This window comes from Eupeodes corollae, chromosome 3 (assembly GCF_945859685.1).
Source record: "Eupeodes corollae chromosome 3, idEupCoro1.1, whole genome shotgun sequence".
NCBI classification, from domain to species: Eukaryota; Metazoa; Arthropoda; class Insecta; order Diptera; family Syrphidae; genus Eupeodes; species Eupeodes corollae.
Window position 1 is genome coordinate 21,446,174 of NC_079149.1, and position 19,541 is coordinate 21,465,714.

Consider the following 19,541-nt stretch of genomic DNA (forward strand, 5'->3'; position numbering starts at 1 on the left):
CAATTTTTTATTGTCTGATTTTTAAATTAAATATTGATTTTTTTTTCAAAATTCTATATCTCAAAAAAGGTTCAACATTTTCTAACGACATTCAAATGCAGAGCGTATATTTACAATCACTAAACAACTGCATATAAAATATTTTTAGAACAAAATTGAAAATATTATACATACAAAATTAATTTAATTTTTCAAAAAAAAATTGAAAACTCTAGAATTATTGGAAATTGGCATTTTAATTTTTGAAGAGAAACTTATTTTGAATCTCAAAATAGTTTTTTTTTCAACTATTTTAACTGTGCCTTTATATCGAAAACAATATTTTCTGTGAAATAAAATAAGTTTGAAGCCAATATTTTTAATTTTTGGAAAGCTATTTGAGTCAAAAGTAAATTTTTACCAAGTTTTATTCTTTTTTTTAGAGTTTTATTTTTTGTACAAAAACTGTCAATTAAATTTTTTTCAAAATTTAATGGAATGTTAACAACAATATTTTTTGAAAGATAAAAGTAGTTTAAAGCCAATATCCACAATTTTTGAAAAGATATTTGAGTCGAAAATCAATTTTTACCAACTTTTATTAATTTTCTTTTAGGTTTTTATTTTTTGTAAAAAACTGTCAATTCGATTTTTCGCAAAATTTTATCAGATGTCAAAAACATTATTCTTCGTTGCACAAAATTGTTTTGGAGACGAAATCAAATTTTAGTCGTAAAATTTTATAGGTGACAATTTTTTTTTTCAGTTTTTTTGATTTATAAAAAAACGGTTAAATGGAATTTTTCCAAAAAATATACTTCTTTGATATCACAATATTAAACAAAATTTAATTCAAGTCTCTAGCGTTTTTGGTTCGTAAGATATTTAGGGTTAACCAAAATGTTCACCTTTTTTAAAATTGCTATGGTAAAAACACCACCCACGCATTTTTCTTGAGAGCCTTTTCTGCATCTTTCTGCCTTATTATCTGCATAACAAAATTTATTTGAAGTCGATATCTATTCCGGTTCTTGAGCTATGGAGGACGAAAAAAACGTCGCGAACGTACGGACGTACACACGTACGGACAGACATCTTTCTTAAAATCTATTATTTCGACTTTAGGGACCTTGAAACGTCGAGAAATGTCAAAATTTTCAATTTGAATCGGATCCATTACAATAACTTCCTATGGGAAGTTAAAAATTACTGAATGTTGTAAACAATAGTTTTAATAAAATAGAATTAATTTGAAGTAAAAGATATTTGTGTCTAAAATCAAGTTTTACCAACTTTTGTTAATTTTCTTTAGGTTTTAAATTTTTTGTAAGAAAACTGTGATTTCAATACTTCTCAAAGTTTTACTGAAAAATATTTAAAAATAAAATAAAATTAGGTTATAGCCAATGTCTTAATGTTTTGAAAAGTTATTTGAGTCGAAAATCAATTTTTAAAAACTTTTATTATTTGTTTTTTTTTTTATGTGTTTATTTTTTGTACAAAAACTGTCAATTCGATTTTTTTCAAAATTTTACCGTATGTTGAAAACAATATTTTTTTATAAGATAAAATAAGTTGTGAGCCATAATCTCAAATTTTTGAAAATATATTTAAGTCCAAACTCAATTTTTACCAAGTTTGAGTAATGTTTTTTTGTTCTTATTTTTTTTTATAAAAAATGCGGTCAATGCAATTTTTTTGATAACAAAAACTTTATTTTTCGTTAGACAAAATTATTTTGGAGATTAAACTATTTTTTGTTCTTAAAGTTTTCGAGGTGACAAATTTTTTTTTTCAGTTTTTTGATTTATATCAAAAAAAGTTAATTGGATTTTTTTTCAACAAATGTACTTGTTTGGTATCAAGTTAAAATATATAATATAAAACTTAATTCATGTCTTTAGAGCAATTGGTTCGTGAGATATTTAGGGTTATCCAAAATTTTCACCTTTTTTTAAACTGGTACAGTCTGAAAACCATCCACGCAATTTTCTTAAAAGACCTTTCTGCATCTTCTTGCACTATTATCTGCATAATCAAATTTATTTATTTATTATCTCTTCTGGTTCTTGAGCTACTTACAACGGGAAAACGTAGCGAACGTACGGACGTACGGACACGCACGCACATACATTTTTCCAAACATCTTTTATTTCGACTTTATGGACCTTGAAACGTCGAGAAATGTCAAAATTTTCAATTCGACAAATCGGACCCATAAAACTAACGTCCTATGGGAAGTTAAAAATTATTTACTCATATCTTATTATGTAATTTTCTGGGTTAACTTGAACAATAATTTATTTTTATTTTTATTCCTTGAATATTTGCTTACTTTATGTAAAAAATTAGTAGGCACAGTTTCTTAAAGATTGTCGTGTGGCTTAAAAAATGTATATACAGGGTGTGAAGTAAGGAATGTTTAAATATGGTGATAGGCCATAGTTATAACCATTCATGGCGATAAAAGAAGTTCTACCCTAGCTTAAAGAAAACGTGATATCAAAATATGACATCCGTATTTTCTCAAATAGTCAGGCAGCTATTAAATCTCTGGACTCTGTCTCCACAAACGTTATAAAATTCCATAACTGTCTATCAACTCTAATGGAAATGCACAAAAGTTTAATATTAACCTTTGCTGGGCGTCGCGTCGATCTACAGAGACTTTCCAGGAAACTGTAAGCCAGATAAACTCACTAGAAATAGTACACTACAGCCCATTTTACCACGTTTGGCAAATTCTGGCTTACCAATCGCTAAATGTAAACTATTGATAATGCAAGACGCTATGAAGAAGACAAACACCAGGGTGAAATGACATCACCACGAATCAGGTTACAAAAAAAATTCGGGCCTAGACTAGATTTGAAACGATCAAGCCACGCTACGTGACTAGGCGTATTTTCAATTGAAGACTAGGAAACAGTCCTTCACCACCTCTGAAAATACCTTGCTCTAGCTCAAAAACGCAAACAATTCTTCTATAACAATCTAGATGCTCTAAATCATATTAATATAATCAGTCTCTCAAGTTTTTTAAAGGACTCAAACTAGTTTCATTGAGCTTAAAAGATGAATGGTCCATTAAACTGGCTTAAGTGTCCTACTCTATGACGTAGAGCCTAACCATAAGTCGGTTTTTCACCTGTCTACAAATGTTTTTTTTTTGTAATGTTTTTGGCAATTTGGAATAGCCAGAGGTCGGAAAAATTTATATGATTGCTTATAAAAAAAAAAGATCTTTTTCTACTAAAAAAGATAGCTTCTATCTTATCAGTATTTAGTTTTACTGTCCATTTTGAAAAATACTGAGTTATCAAGTCTACAAATTGCATGTGTTTAATTTTCTCTACATTGAGACCAAATTCATGCGATGCAAAAATTCCAGTATCATCATCCAATATGTGTATCTAATTGACATTCAGGAAGCCTGCGAATATCGGACTATAGATGTTATAAAGAAATGGCCATAATACAGATCCTTGTCGACTTGGTAACAATTTGACGAACAATTATAAACATAAAAACTTAACCTAATGAGACATGAAACTTTGAATACATTCAATTAAATAAGTTTGAAAGTCTAAATAAACTAGTTTATGCATCATTCCATAATGCTTTTTCTATATCTAGTGAAATGAGGTCAGTTAATTTGCCAAGCAAACGATTTTTTTTCACATACTGGCATACTCGCAACACTTGGTGAGTAGTGATGTGAAATTCTAGACCAAAATTGTTCTTTCAGAATAATGTTCAATTGATCAACAATTTCTAATATTTTGTCGTTTAAAATATTTTCATAACTGATCAAAAGCTTTGTGGAAGTTTTAAATTTTGCACAGGCTTGGGAATATGTACAACCTTAATATTTTCTCAGTGTTTTCCATTTAGGTTTAAGAAAAATTGTAAACGCTTGAGTCATTGGTTTGCTTTTTTCTTTTTAAATTTCTTAGGTATAAAGACAACCAACTTAATTTTTTTGAAAAGCCTTTCTGTATCCTTTGATGTTATTATCTGTAAGACTTAATTTAATTGACGGCAACAATTCCACTATTTTTTGAGATACCTAATACACACATACATCTTGCTAAATATGTTTGCTTAAGATTCTATAAGAACCCAAATGTCAAGAAATGCCAACATTTTCAATTCAATAAATCAAAACAATTCTTATAAGGAATAACGACACACAATTTGAGAATTTTGTAGTCAATTTTTTTCGGTAAGAATTTCACCAGTGTTGGAATAAAAGATTTGTAATTGTTATTGTAATTTGTTTTTATTCTAACTTAGCTATATTTTTTTACAGCTTGCTTAACTTTTATGTCAAAAATTCAAACCTACGACAATGACTGTAAGAGTCGTCTATCGGGTAGTTTTAAATTAAAGAAATTTATTTTTTAATATTTATTTATGTACAATGATTTTATGTTACATTCCGTTTTAAAAGTTTTTCTTATACAAGGAAATTACTTATTTGATTACATTTAATAATGACAATGTTACGGTTATATATAATTATTCACAGTGGAAAATAAACGAATTTTTCCCTCCTTATATTTCAGTTAAGAATTTGATTGCGTCTTGTTTAGTCTCATTTGAAGATCTAACCCATTTTTTCAAAAACTTTACTTTCTCACAACTTATTGATATATTTTAAAAAAAGATCAATTTTAGATACAGTTTTTGACGAAATTTTAATGTTTTCTTTTAAGTGTTCCAAAAATATTGAAAAGTGAAAGTAAACATGAATGATCGATAAAATTGATATTTTTAAGAATTTTTGTTTCTCAAAGTTCTTTTATTATTGTGTTTCAAATTAAAAACAAAAGTTCTTCTTGATAAATTTAAAACTTAATTTTCAATTTTTAACAACAATTTTAAGCAAAAATTTGACTTTATACCTTATTCATTCGTATGTAAACAACATTAAAATAACTCACAGAAGCCATAAAAACTTTCCGTTGCATTGTTCATCTTTATTTCTAGTAAAGTATTTAAAAAGTAATACAGTCAAAAGCATGAACTTAATGTTTAAGAACAAATAAAATATACTCTACAGTCATCAGTTTTATAGCTTAAAGATAATTTGTTTATTTTTGTTTTTTTTTTTTTAAATAATATTTCATTCAATTATTCTGCTAAAAAAAAAACAAGGAAACGAAAAATAAACAAAAATCACTTTTTGTTTAAATTCTTACATTCATTAAAATTTTCATTATATTCATAAACACAATTAAAATTTCCTATCACATCTGTGACAGAAACACTAAAAACGCACCTATTAAATTATTCCAAATAAAAATGTTACGTATACGCCCGAGTGAACTCCTGCATATTTTATTTAGAAATATGCACATCCTTTATTTACTTTGATTCTCCTAAAAATAATAAAGAACATCAAAATATTTTCATATTAAAATCAATATTTGCTTTGAATTAGGTAAAAATAAATATTTTAATTTATGATATCGTGTGCATGTGTTGTGTAGGCAGACATAAATTAATTATTATCCAATAAAAACAAAAACAAACGACAACAACAGGCACAAATATACAGTCACTGGAAATATGCACACCAGAAACTCCAGAGATTAAATAGATTTTCCGACCTAAATACCTGGAAAAAGTAAATACACACCGTAACCAAATATAGTTCCCATGCTTACATAGTCTGCTTGGAAATGGGAATTTGCTCAGCAACTAAAAAATAAAAAGCTCATCTCTTTGACGAGGTTTTTGATCCTGAAAAAATGCAAATGTTTGAATGAATGAAACGATAAAAATAACAACACACTATTTTTTTTTTTACAAATTTATTTATTTAACTAAAAGTTACAAAAATTAAAAAAAAGTAAACAAAAACAAACAACATCATGAATTTATATTTAATTCATTATTTTGATTGCCTTTAAAGTGCTTAACTATTCCAGCTAGACAATACAAAGCTGAAAGCACAACAAAGTAACCACCAAAAGTCAGGAACTGCCCTCGGGGCTGCAAACTTAAACCACTCTCCGTAATGACGATCAATGTGAAAATGGACTGAGCTACAAGTGCTACGAGTGTATTGATGCCAAAGATTAATCCAAAGCTGTCCTCGAGTATGTTTTCAGCAACTATGGCACTATAAATTATAAAAAAGAGAAAAACAAAAATAAAAAAAGGAAATTTTTAAAAGGAAAACAAAGTTGAAAAACAAATTTTACTGAAAATGCAATCGTGTGAACTGGCATGAAAAATGAATAAATAAAACTATAGGTGTACAGTTAAATAAAAATATAAACAAAATATATTGAAAAAGAGAACAAATAAAACAATATATCTGAAAAACATTTTTTGGGGTGTGTTGCCAAGTCCCTTCAGGTGAATAATCTTTTGGGACTGTTTTTAACAATGTTGCTTTATTTTTAAAACAGATTTTCGAAGAACAAACATTAAAGTTAATATAAACACAACAATTCTTTTTACAGGATTATTTAATTGAAAACTATTATCGTTGAAAAATGTATTATCCATTTTTAATTACATAAAAGAAACACCTGTAAAACAGTTAAGCGCATTAGACAGTTTGAGTAAGAGAAGGAGGACTTAATTGAATGAACAGATTCGGAGTAAAAACAGAACCCTGAGGCATACCAGCAATTTTATTTTAGGAACTTATCTTTTATAAACTTTAAGTACGAAAATTTTCCTAGTTTGTTTTAAATTTAATTTAACATTGGGAAAAATGGTTAAACATTTCAAACGACTTAATAAATTGCTAAACCATTTTAGTAACTTGCTAAGCTTAAAAGTTAATTTAGCTAATTTTATACTCTTACTATTATTCTTAATAAAGTTTAAATAAAAAAGAAGTTATGATGCTACTCACACTGATAACTTCCCAACCTGTCTTTCGATTTGTCTTGCTGTTGTTAGATGAATTATTTTTAAAAATTTTTAAATTACCAACAATATTTTTCATATAAAGAAATAGTTTAGTTTGAAAATCTAGTTTTATTAAATAGTTTTTTAGTCGAAAACAAATGTTTACCAATTTAAGTAGCATTTCTTAAATTTTTACAAATTGGATGAATGAAATTAATTTGAGTGATATCAAGAACCAAACATTAATTTTTATCAAATTTGTGTACTATTTTTTGTAGATCTTATTTCATTATGAAAAAAACGGACTATTGGATTTTTATTATAGAAAAAACTACCAAATATCGAAAACAATATTTTCTGTGAAATAAAAAAAGTTTGAAGATAATATTTTTAACTTTTGAAAAGCTATTTGAGAAAGTAAATTTTTACCAAGTTTTAGTATTGTTTTCTTTTTAAGTTTTCAAGTTTTTGTAAAAAAACTGTCAATTAGAGTTTTCTCAAAATTTGTCTGGAAGTTGACAATAACATTTTTGTAAAAGATTAAAGTAGTTTAAAGCCAATATCTCAAAGTTTTGAAAAGATATTTTAGTCGAAGATAAAATTTTAAGAACTTTGTTAATTTTTTGTAAAAAAAACTTTCAATACCATTTTTTCAAAATGTTACCAGATATTGAAAACGTTGTTCTTCGTTGCACAAAATTTTTTTGGAGATAAAATCATTTTTTGTTCATAAAATATTCAAGTTAACAAATATTTTTAACTTCTCATAGGAGGTAATTGTAATGGGTCCGATTTGTCAAATTGAAGATTTTGACATTTCTCGTCGTTTCAAGGTCCCTAGAGTCAAAATAAAAGATTTTTAGAAAGATGTCTGTGCGTGCGTGTGTTTGTACGTTCTCAAAGGTTTTTTCGTCGTCCATAGCTCAAAAACCAGAAGAGATATCGATTTCAAATAAATGTTGTTATACCAGATAATAATGCAAAAAGGTGCAGAAAGGGCTCTCAAGAAAATTGCGTGGCTTGTTTTTTTACCAAAGCAGTTTGGAAAAAAGTTGACAATTTCGGTTAACCCTAAATATCTTACGAACCAAAGACGCTAGAGACTTGAATTAAATTTTATATAATATATTGTAACGTGATATCAAAGAAGTATATTCTTTGGAAAAATTCCATTTAACGGTTCTTTTATAAATCAAAAAAACTAGAAAAAAAAATTTCAAATCCAAAATTTTACGACTAAAATTTGATTTCGTCTCCAAAACAATTTCGTGCAACGAAGAATAATGTTTTTGACATCTTATAAAATGTTGAGAAAAATCGAATTGACAGTTTTCCTGTAAAAAATAAAAATCTAAAAAACATTACTCAAAGTTGGTAAAAATTGAATATCGATTCAAATATTTTTTCAAAAACTTGAAATTTGGACTTCAAACTAATTTTATCTTATAAGAAATATTGTTTCCAACATTTGATAAAATTTTGAAAAAATCCAATTAACAGTTTTTTTACACAAAATAAGACTCTAAAAAAAAACAATACTAAAACTTGGTAAAAATTAACTTTCGACTCAAATAGCTTTTCAAAAATAAAAATATCGGCCTCAAACTTAATTTATTTCACAGAAAATATGGTTTTCGATAATCAGTAATTTTTATATACAAATATAACAGTCCGTTTTTTCATACAAAATACGATACGATTACATATAGACAAACTTTTAAGCAAGACAAATCGACAGACGGGATGGGAAGTTATCAGTGTGGGTCGCATCCCAGCCTCTTTTTTTTCAGTTTTTTTTTTATTTATAAAAAAAACGTTAGTTGGAATTTTTTGTAAAAATATATTCATTTGGTATTGTCTTAATATAAAATTTAATTCAAGTCTTGAGCGTCATTGGTTCATAAGATATTTAGGGTTAACCAAAATGTTACTCTTAATCGAAAGATTATGCTTATTAATTCCGTCGAATGTTCTTCTAAAAAATAAGTTTTTTTTTAAAGTAATGATTTAATTTGCTATAATACAATCTGACTGCGAATTCTGACCTTCCCCCTTGAAGTTTTAGTACATTATGTTTCTCGTTTTCTTCAGCATTCTTCCAATTCTGGTTTTAGACATTCCACTTGCTTTTAAGCTGTAACCACGAAGCTAATTCCACATTCCATAACAAGTTTCTTTCATTCTTGAATACATCCTCCTTCATTGGTCATTAAGTGCATAAGTAATAAAGGGTGTCGAAAAATTAACGCAAGATTTGAATTTGCCGCCATTTGTGCAGTGAAGTGTTGGCAACCCTGAAAAAAAGCAATTTGACAGCTAACAGTATAGGGTTATTAAAAATGGAGCGTTACACGATAGAACAACGTGTCTTCATTATTAAAGAGCTTTTTCGAGCAAAATCATCCTAAGCGATGAAGCACATTTTCATCTTGATGGCTTTGTCAATCGCCAAAATTGCCGCATTTGGGGTTCGGAGAACCCACATGTAATTGTCGAAAAACAAATGCATCCACAACGCGTGACTGTATGGTGTGGATTTTGGGCTGGAGGCATAATTGGGCCATATTTTTTTGAAAATTATGCTGGTCAAGCAGTGACTGTTACTGGTGCTCGATATTGCGACATGATTACACAGTTCTTTCTGCCAAAATTGGATGATATTGATGTGTCCAATATGAGGTTTCAACAAGACGGTACCACATGTCATACAGCCCGTGAAACAACTCAATTACTGCATGAGACATTTCCAGGTCGTGTACTCTCTCGTTTCGGTGATCAAAATTGGCCTCCTAGATTGTGTGATTTAACACCATTAGACTTCTTTTTATGGGGTTATTTGAAATCACAAGTCTATGTCAACAAGCCCACAGGCCATTTTTCCGATGTGTTATTCTCCACATAACCCTATCCTATGTACTTTACGAGTCAATAAAAATATAACTATCAAAAGACTAAAAACGGCATTTTCTATTTAATTCAAATCTTGCGTTAATTTTGGGACACCCTTTACTTTTGGTATTCTCTGCACATTCATTGCTAAAACTCACGTTATGTTGTTGAAATGAATTTTAAAAAGAGGCTGGGATGCGACCCACACTGATAACTTCCCATCCCGTCTGTCAAAGTTTGTCTATATGTACTCGTATCAATTTTAACCAAATTTGCGTACTATTTTTTGTAGATTTTATTTTTTTATGAAAAAACGGCCTGTTGGAATTTTATATAAAAATTACTGAATATTGAAAACAATATTTTCTGTGAAATAAAATAATTTTGAAGCCCATATTTTTAATTTCTGAAAAGCTATTTTTTTACCATGTTTTAGTATTGTTTTTTTAGAGTTTTATTTTTTGTAAAAAAAACTGTCAATTTGATTTTTTTCAAACTTTAACTGAATGTTGACAACAATATTTTTTGAAAGATAAAAATAAATTAAAGCCAATACCTCAAACTTTTGAAAAGATATTCGAGTCAAAAATCAATTTTTACAAACTTTTATAATTTTTTTTGTAGGTTTTTATTTTTTGTAAAAAAAACTGTCAATTCGATTTTTCTCAACATTTTTCAAAGTGTTGAAAACAATATTTCGCATAAGATAAAATAAGTTTGAAGCCTTAATTTCAAGTTGTTGAAAAGATATTTGAATCGATATTCAATTTTTACGAACTTTGAGTAATGTTTTTTTTAGATTTTTATTTTTTATAAAAAAAACTGTCAATTCGATTTTTCTCAAAATTTTATCAGATGTCAAAAACATTATTCTTCGTTGCACAAAATTGTTTTAGAGATGAAATTATATTTCAGTCGTAAAATTTTGGAGGTGACAAATTTTTTTTTTTCAGTTTTATTGATTTAAAAAAAAAACGTTATATTGATTTTTTTCATAAAACATACCTGTTAGGTATCACGTTACAATATATTATATAAAATTTAATTCAAGTCTCTAGCGTTTTTGGTTCGTAAGATATTTAGGGTTAACCAAAATTTTCACCTTTTTTTCAAACTGCTATGGTAAAAAAACCACCCACGCAATTTTCTTGAGAGCCCTTTCTGCATCTTTCTGCCTTATTATCTGTATAACAAAATTCATTTGAAGTTGATATCTCTTCTGGTTCTTGAGCTATGGACGACGAAAAAAAACGTCGCGAACGTACGGACGTACGGACATACGGACGTACGGACGTACGAACGTACGTACACACGCACGCACAGACATCTTTCTAAAAATCTTTTATTTCGACTCTAGGGACCTTGAAACGTCGAGAAATATCAAAATTTTCAATTTGACATATCGGACCCATTACAATAATTTCCTATTTGAAATTAAAAACTACCAAACATCACTTAAATCATCCAAAAAGTTTTTAATATGAATGAAAATGAAGAGGTCGAAAAATTCTGGAGTAAAGAACAACTTTCTTCGAAAATATCACATTTCGAATTCCGCACAACAACACTCGAACCAGAGAAAAAAGTATAACTTTATTGAAAAGGAAAGTAGGAAAAACTCTTTTTTCAAATCGACATCGATTGCTTAGAACTTAAGAAGAAACAGATAGCTTGATCCATCCGAAGTCTGATATTTTCAGCGCTTTAAAGTAGCCACAAACTTACACAACAAGTTAAAAGACATTTAAAGCATTTGCAGAAATACTAAGCCGTTAGAATTCGGCTTTAAAAAGTGTAGGTCCCTTTCATCCCTGACAACATTACTCCAACACATGAATAGTTGAGAGAGGTTAGGTTAGTACCAAAATACGATTCAAGGCCTTTAACACGGAATTCAGGAAGTAATCCAGAAGATACAGACACAATGCGATGCCTTGATTTTCCCAATCCACAAGAAGAGAAGACCTAAAGTTCCGGAAAACTAGAGAGGAATCTCGTTTTTGAACTCGTCATATAAGATATTTTAATCAATCCATTCTAATAATCTTCTCTGTGAGTTCCAAGCTGACTTCATATCGGGATACTCTACCGTCGATAACATTTTTGTACTTCGTTCGATTTCTGACTCTTTTCTATCGAGAAATAAGAAACTATTTGCATTTTTCGTTGATTTCAAAGCTGCTTTCGACACCGTGGATCACGATGCCCTATTTTACAAGCTTTTCCACATGGCAAAGTCGCTTAAGTTCGGTACAGTATTGCAAAATGTCTACCAGACTACCAAAGCATCAGCATGGAATGACCAATGCTTATCAGAGTGGTTCCAAACAAGATCGAGAGTTAGACAGAGCTGTGCACTCAGTCTAAGTTTGTTTGCACTCTTCATTGAAGATATAGTCAAAGCATTACCAGCAGGAATTGAGTACGTAGGCGTTAGCACTAAAGCTCTTCTTTTCGCTGACGACATTGTCCTGCTAGCGTATACATTGCGGTCCCTTCAGCTAATGATAAATAAGATTGCTAAATATTGTAAATGGTGAAACCTAGTGGTAAATTTAATTACATCTAAAGCGATGGTTTTAAAGAATGGCGGAGGAACAGTAGCACTATAATTGTGAACAAGTAGAGTAGGAGAAAAAATAGAAATATCTAGGCGTCTGCTTTACTATGAACTTGAGCATGGAAAAACATCTCACTGACAAACTTGTTAACGACAAAACAGCTAAAAACGTGGCATGGAAGCAGTTCATTAATAATAAGGAAATAACGCATACCAGTCAATTCAGGGTCTACGAAGATGTTTTGGAATCAGTCATGTTTTATTTGGCGCAAGCTTGGTTAAGTCGGAAATATGAACAAGTGGAAAAACTGCTCAGATTTTACATAAAACGGATTTTATACCTTCCCTCGAGTACGCCAAACTATATGATCATATAAGATACGAGTTTATCACCTTTATTCATAAAAACACTCAAGCTGCAGGTCAATTATATCCTTAAAGCTCTGGATATGCCAAGTTATCTTCTCCCAAAGAAAGTAGTTCTTCAAACAATCCAATCCCGACGTGGATGGTTTAAAGACTGGATAGAACTACCCGAGCAGATTAATGTTGACGTAAACTTTACTAACCTTGCCTCTTATAAGCCAACCTAATAGTTCTTCGGGATGAAGCCTCAAGAACGCAATACGTGAAGCAAGCCAAAAGCTCACTGCGCCACATGATTAACAGTAGACTAGACTACGATCTCCGGGAAAGAAACTACTTCCACGACAAAAATATACCATCGAACAAATTTCGTGCATGTTCCGGCTAAGAGGAGAACTTATTAATCTGAATTACATTCCTCACTTACTTACCGATTTTATGCAACCTATACAAGTTGAAGGAGCGATGTGCAATATTGAGAGAAATAAGAAGACTTATCCTAGGCAGTGACTTTCTTTCAAATACTGATACCATAAGCCTTCTACGGGAAATGGATGTACCAAATTATTTAGTATCAAAATTAATCCTATTATTGGAAAACTTTGTCAAGTGTGATTGTTTAAAAAGCTATAAGAAAGTTTTTCAAAAAACACATAAAATTAAAACAAATGCATGAAATCTTTATTTGAATCGATAGCAGAATACATGTAATTTGATATTTGAAGATTATTTCATGCAAATGTTGACTTTGACTACGCTTAAAATGGTCCATCCGCTTAGTCCAATTTCGGCATACTCTTTCCAACTTTTCAAATAGATGCTTCAAAGCGGGCTTGTTTGTTTAGACATGAGCTTTAACATAGCCCTACACAAAATAGCCTAAAGGCCTTAAATCGCATGATCTAGGCGGCCAATTGACCGGTCCCGAACTTGAAATAAATAGTTCACCGAACTCGCCTCCAAATAAGTTCATTGTTAGCGTGATATGTGGCATGTGGCACTGTCTAGTTAAATCCACATGTCATGCAAATCAAGCTCCTGCATTTTAGGCGAATAAAAGTTGGATATCATTGCACGGTAGCACTCACCTCACAGTAAACGATTGGCATCATCTTTGAAGTAGAACGGTCCAATGATGCCACCGGCTCACAAACAGCACCAATCAGTGTTTTTTTCTAGATGCATTGGTAGCTCTTGCAATGATTTTGGCTGATATTAACTCCAAAATTGACAATTCAGCTTATTTACGTACCCATTGAGTCAAAAATGACCTCCGTTGCTGAACAAAAAATTGGATCTTCAGCCAACTTTACGAGAGTATATTCACCAAAAATTTTACGTTGCAGTACGTCGTCGTGAGGCTTCAATTCTTGCACCAACCGTATTTTGATAGGCATCGCTCCTAAATCCTTCCGCAAAATTTTCCACTTTGTTGAGTAACAGAGGCCAAACTGCGAATGGCGACGAAACGATTATTGAAGGTCATCATTAACACTTTCTGATAGAGCTGCGATATTTTCTTCAGTTCATACTCTACTTAAGCGTGTTGGTGGTTTAATGTCCAACAATGTAAATTTGGTGCGAAATTTGGTCACTAGCCCGAATAGCTGCTTCAGTGGGTCGATTTAACTGACCATAAAATGGAAGAAGCGCGCGATGAACTTTCTTAACAGAGCACGAATTTTGATAATAAAATTTAATAATTTGCAAGTGTTGTTCGTTTGTAAGACGATTCCTGGTTAAATTATAGACCAAACTGAAGATGTTTCACAGTAAAACAAAACACAAAACGTGCGTCAACTGTTTAAACCAGTGGTGCCAAAAAGATAATAGCTACAAATCAACTTTTAGTAAAATGTCTAGCTTTAAAATTTGGAATTTTCGAATTCATTTGAAAATGACGTAGAAGTCCTCGAAATTTTGGAAGTATGAGTCCCTCGCCAAATTTATGATCGAAATGAATATTTTGATTTTTTGATAAGCTTTTTCTTATGTTGGTAGTAAGCATGTCTCGATAGTTTCCAGAATAGTATTGAAGGTGTCGAAAACAATTGCTACACTTGCAAACGATTGTATAAAATGTTGCTGAAACATCAGCTGATATTTCAAGAACAAAACGAGATTTTCTTGAAAAAGCATAATTTTAAAACGTTATTGGAGCTATTCAAAATTCAGTAACCGAGTAAATTATGATTTAAGGTTGAATGTTGAAATGATGTTGTCATGTCTAAAGACATGTTACATTAAGGTGTCAAGTTAGGATCTGAAGGTGTGTGGCTTGCCTCCTTCTGTTTGTAGGCTTGCATTCATTTCTTAAGCCGCCTCTTTTCTTATTTCACTATTTGTTATAGAAACTCTTCAAAGATTCACTATTTCCAAAACATGTTCTCAAAAGAAATGAAATAAGAATTTAAGAATTAAGTGATAACCATACACAGATGCATAAGACGGTTAAGCCAAAGAAACGCCTCAGTTTTTCGGTGCGAATCTTATAACCAAAAAAAAAGATAAAATATTCTTTAACCTTTTACAATCATCTTCAAACCATATTTTAAATGAAAATGAAAATCGAAATTTTGGCCCTTTCACAAGGACAAGACCCTTTTAAATCTATTGTCTTTTGTATTCATTTAGAATGTAAATAAGTCTTTAGAGTTACTTATGCCAGCAAAATACACAAAAAAGAGGAAAGATCACAAAGCAAAATCCTAAACTAATTTATTTTAAAAGCATTTCCATAGCTTTAAGGGAATTTTATTTTTACTTAAAGAAAAAAAAAAATAACAACCATTCTTGAAATTTCAACAGAGTAAAGTGAATATTTGTATTTTTGTCTTTTTACACACTGTTTCAATTGATTATGTCGAATCTTTTTTCACAAATTATCGTAAGTGTCAAAGAAAGTCTGATCTATTGAAGTAGTTACTTAAGTCTTTAGTAAAAAAGGTACTTGTTTTAAAAACTTAGATTCTTTAGTTTAACTCTTCGGGCACCTTCGAAGTCGAATTAGTCAAAAAGTGAAGACATTTATTCAACGTTAGAATATTTTTAGGCGTTACAGATGTTTTAATTTTTTTTTTAAAACTAAAATTTTGTTCTATTTTTTCCACAAATATACTTTAAAGTTTAATTATTCGAAAGTTGAACGATACACCAGTCATTAATCAGATAAATCGGAGTGTATTGACATTTTTTAGGCATATGTGTAGCGTTTTTCGAAGGTACTTAGAAAATTACTTTTCATTTAAACTAATGTACATATGTGGTTGTTTGAAAAAGAGTTTCGGTTTAATAAGAGAATTCACAATTTCTGTTTCCTTTGTTTAACGAGACTCGGCGTGCATCCTCGACTGAGACAAATTTAAAAAGTGTATTGAAAAATAAATTGAAATTGAACTTGGAGAAAGTTGTTTGGCTTTTGTTTTTTGCTTTTTATAAGTTGTTTGAAATTTAAGTTCATTATTACTTTCGTTTTTGTTTCAGACTTTTTTTTCTTTCAAAGGAGAAAGTTCAACAGAATAAAATAAATCAATTTATGATTTTAATGTGCGTTCAAAATATGAAAATATTGAATTTCAACATTTTTGTTACATAGATGCCTTGAGTAAAAAATATAAGACACAAAAGTTTGGGATGTTTTACATCGCTTTAACTTTTTGTGTTTTTTAAAAAAGATCAATTTGTTATTGTTAGAAGATTTTTGAGAAATTTTTATTTTGAACTTGGAAATAATGATGATTTAATTTATTCAATTGCTTTAAGATGAGTTTAAAATCTCAAACTATCACAAAATAAGGTTTATTAAAAAAAAAACACCGAATTCAATCCTTATTTTTAATCAATATTCAGTATCGTTTATTTAAAAACTTACTATCATTCCATTTTTGATATAGTTAATAGTTATATTCAAATTTTGACTTGAAGAAATTGAAGTTTCAATTTCAGGGCTTTGTTAAAAATAACCAAGATGGTTAAAAAAAAAACCAAGTTACAAGAATTTTATAGAATTATTCGTTTTTCGGTTTCGAAAGTTAATCTAAATAAAACTGACATTACGCGTCGTAACCAATATCATTGTTTCGGGAAGAAGCATAGAATTCTTTTGAGGTTTGAGGTTTTTTGAGGTTATGGTGTTATGAGGTTTCTTGAATAATGTTGCTCTTTAATGTGTATCGAGTTTGGTTTTTACTTGCGTAATCACGGTCTTCTGCGATGCCCTAGAAAATGTTACTATAAAGAATCATATGATTTTGTTGCCAATTGATGTTGCCAAAATGTGAAGTTAAATGACGTGAAGTATTTTAACGCAATAAAGCTATAATTAGTCGTTTTGTGTCGTTTGTTACCAAGTCTTGTTGGAACCACCAATCGTTCAAGTCCTGATATTCAATTACCGACAAGAAAAAATCATCTACTATTTCTCCATTTCTTTCAAATTGACTGTAACCTTTACCAGCAGCACTTGCAGTAGCTTTATTTTCAAATGAGCGTGTATTACGGTGAAACGCTTTACAACAATAGGAACGCTTCCATTTCATCAAATTTGTTCTAAATCTTATCAATTGCGACCATTATCATTTCGTGTTGCGCTAGAACTAGCTTCGTTTCAATCATCTCTTTTGAAGGCAGTTATAACAACTTTAACCTGTTGTTCCACTGTAAAGTGATCTGTTATTGAAATAGTACTTTGACATTTTAATTGACAGCTGAGTTTGGCAGGTGTCACATGATTAACCAAATTGGAAGCACGAGATGAATGAGGGCTTTCAATTCTTGAGTCTGCTTGATACGGGTTCTAGTAGCTAATACGCAGTTCACACATCTCAATATCCACATTGCGATCGACGCACGACACTTCTCCAGTATACAGGTTATCCGAACATTCCGAGAGGCCAACATTGACTCGGACCACTACCTCGTTGTAGCCAAGGTACGTCTATGGATATCCCGATCCAAGCCAAAACAAGGAAGTACTGTGAGAAGATTTGACGTTAGACGGCTACAATCGCAAGAGACTGCCATATCCTTTCCCGATCGAGTCTCTAACAACCTCTTAACGAGTCTTATGCTGCCTGCATTAAGCATTGAAAACCAGTGGCAACATTGCCTTGCAGCCATCAGAGATGCCGCCTCTGAAGTGCTAGGTTCCACACGGCCACCACAGCGAAACCCCTGGTTTGACGACGAATGCCGGCAAGCGCACGCAGCGAAATAAGAGGCATACAAAACGACGCTGCACAAAAGGACTAGAGCTGCTAGCGAGCTCTACGAGCAGAAGAGGAGAGAGGAACACCGGCTTCTTAGATAGAAAAAAAGAGAGCATGAGATGCGCGCGATCGAGGAGATAGAGGGATGTCACAACAGGAATGAGGTTCGTAAATTTGACCAAGAGGTAAAAAAAAACCTCCCAAAGGTACCAGCCACGAACCGAAGCCTGTAAAGACGACCAGGGGAACATCGTTGTAGAACCGCAGTCGATGCTGAGAATATGGAAAGATCACTTCTCCAAATTATATAACGGCGATGATAGAACCACTCAACCTCGGCGACGCAGATCAACAATTGCGCCTACCCGACCTTGACGAAGTGAAGATAGCTATATCTAAACTTAAGTCAAACAAAACTGCTGGAGCTGACGGCATTGCAGCCGAACTATTCAAAGCAGCAGGCGATGACTTGGTACGGAGCATGCACCAACTCATCTGCAAAATATGGTCGGAAGAAAGCATGCCCGATGAGTGGAATCTCAGCATAGTGTGCCCCATACATAAGAAAGGAGTCCCTCTAAACTGCGCCAACCACAGTGGCATCAGTCACCTTAACATTGCGTATAAGATCCTCTCTGCCGTATTATGTGAACGTCTGAAGCCATTCGTCAACAACCTGATTGGTCCTTATCAGTGTGGTTTCAGACCAGGAAAGTCCACTATCGACCAAATATTCACACTACGGCAGATCTTGGAAAAAACCCAGGAGCTTCAAATCGATACCCACCATCTCTTTATCGATTTTAAAGCCGCGTATGACAGCATCTATAAGTAAGAGCTCTACCGAGCAATGTCTAGTTTTGGCACCCCTGTCAAACTTATCCGTTTGTGCAGAATGACAATGGAGAATGCACGCTGCTCTATCAAGGTCGGAAAAGATCTTACCGATGCATTTGATGTCAAAAAAGGTTTAAGACAAGGCGATGCACTGTCATGCGACTTCTTCAACATCGTTCTGGAAAGAATTGTGTAAAACTCAACCGTCAACACTAGAGGCACAATCTTCCAAAGATCCATCCAATTACTCGGATACGCAGATGATATTGACATAATTGGAAGATCAAAGCGTGATGTCAGTGGAGCGTTTTTGAGCATTGCGACGGAAGCGAAGAAGATGGGCTTAGTGGTCAATGAGGGCAAGACCAAGTATATGCTGTCATCAAAAAAGGACACTGAACGACGACGTCTTGGACAAAACGTCACCATGGACAGCTATAACTTTGAGGTAGTTAAGGACTTTGTCTACCTAGGCACCGCTATTAATGCAGACAACGACACCAGCGCTGAAATCAAACAAAGAATAACTCTTGCAAATCGATGCTTCTTTGGACTTAGAAGGCAATCGGGAAGTAAAGTCCTCTTTTGAGCATGTAAGATCACCATCTATAAGACACTAATCATCCCGGTTGTAATTTATGGCGCTGAGGTCTGGACCCTGTCAAAGAAAGATGAGAGCGTCTTAGGATGCTTCGAGAGAAAAATTTTCGGGTGATTTTTGGTCCCGTACGCATAGATGGAGAATGGAGGAGAAGATATAACGACGAGCTGTACGGGCTGTACAGCGAAACTGACCTAGTTAGCAGAATCAAAGTCCAACGGCTTAGATG

General features: G+C 31.7%; 1 protein-coding gene across 1 annotated transcript in view; it reads right to left on the minus strand.

The window, feature by feature from the left end:
• Nucleotides 1-5,784: 5,784 nt before the first annotated feature.
• LOC129952319 (folate-like transporter 2) overlaps nt 5,785-19,541 on the minus strand; it is a 194,372-nt gene continuing 180,615 nt past the window's right edge. Inside the window, exon 8 of the mRNA XM_056064855.1 lies at nt 5,785-6,109. Coding sequence (XP_055920830.1) covers nt 5,857-6,109 — 253 coding nt within the window. The 3' untranslated portion in view covers nt 5,785-5,856. The remainder of the gene's footprint in view (nt 6,110-19,541) is intronic.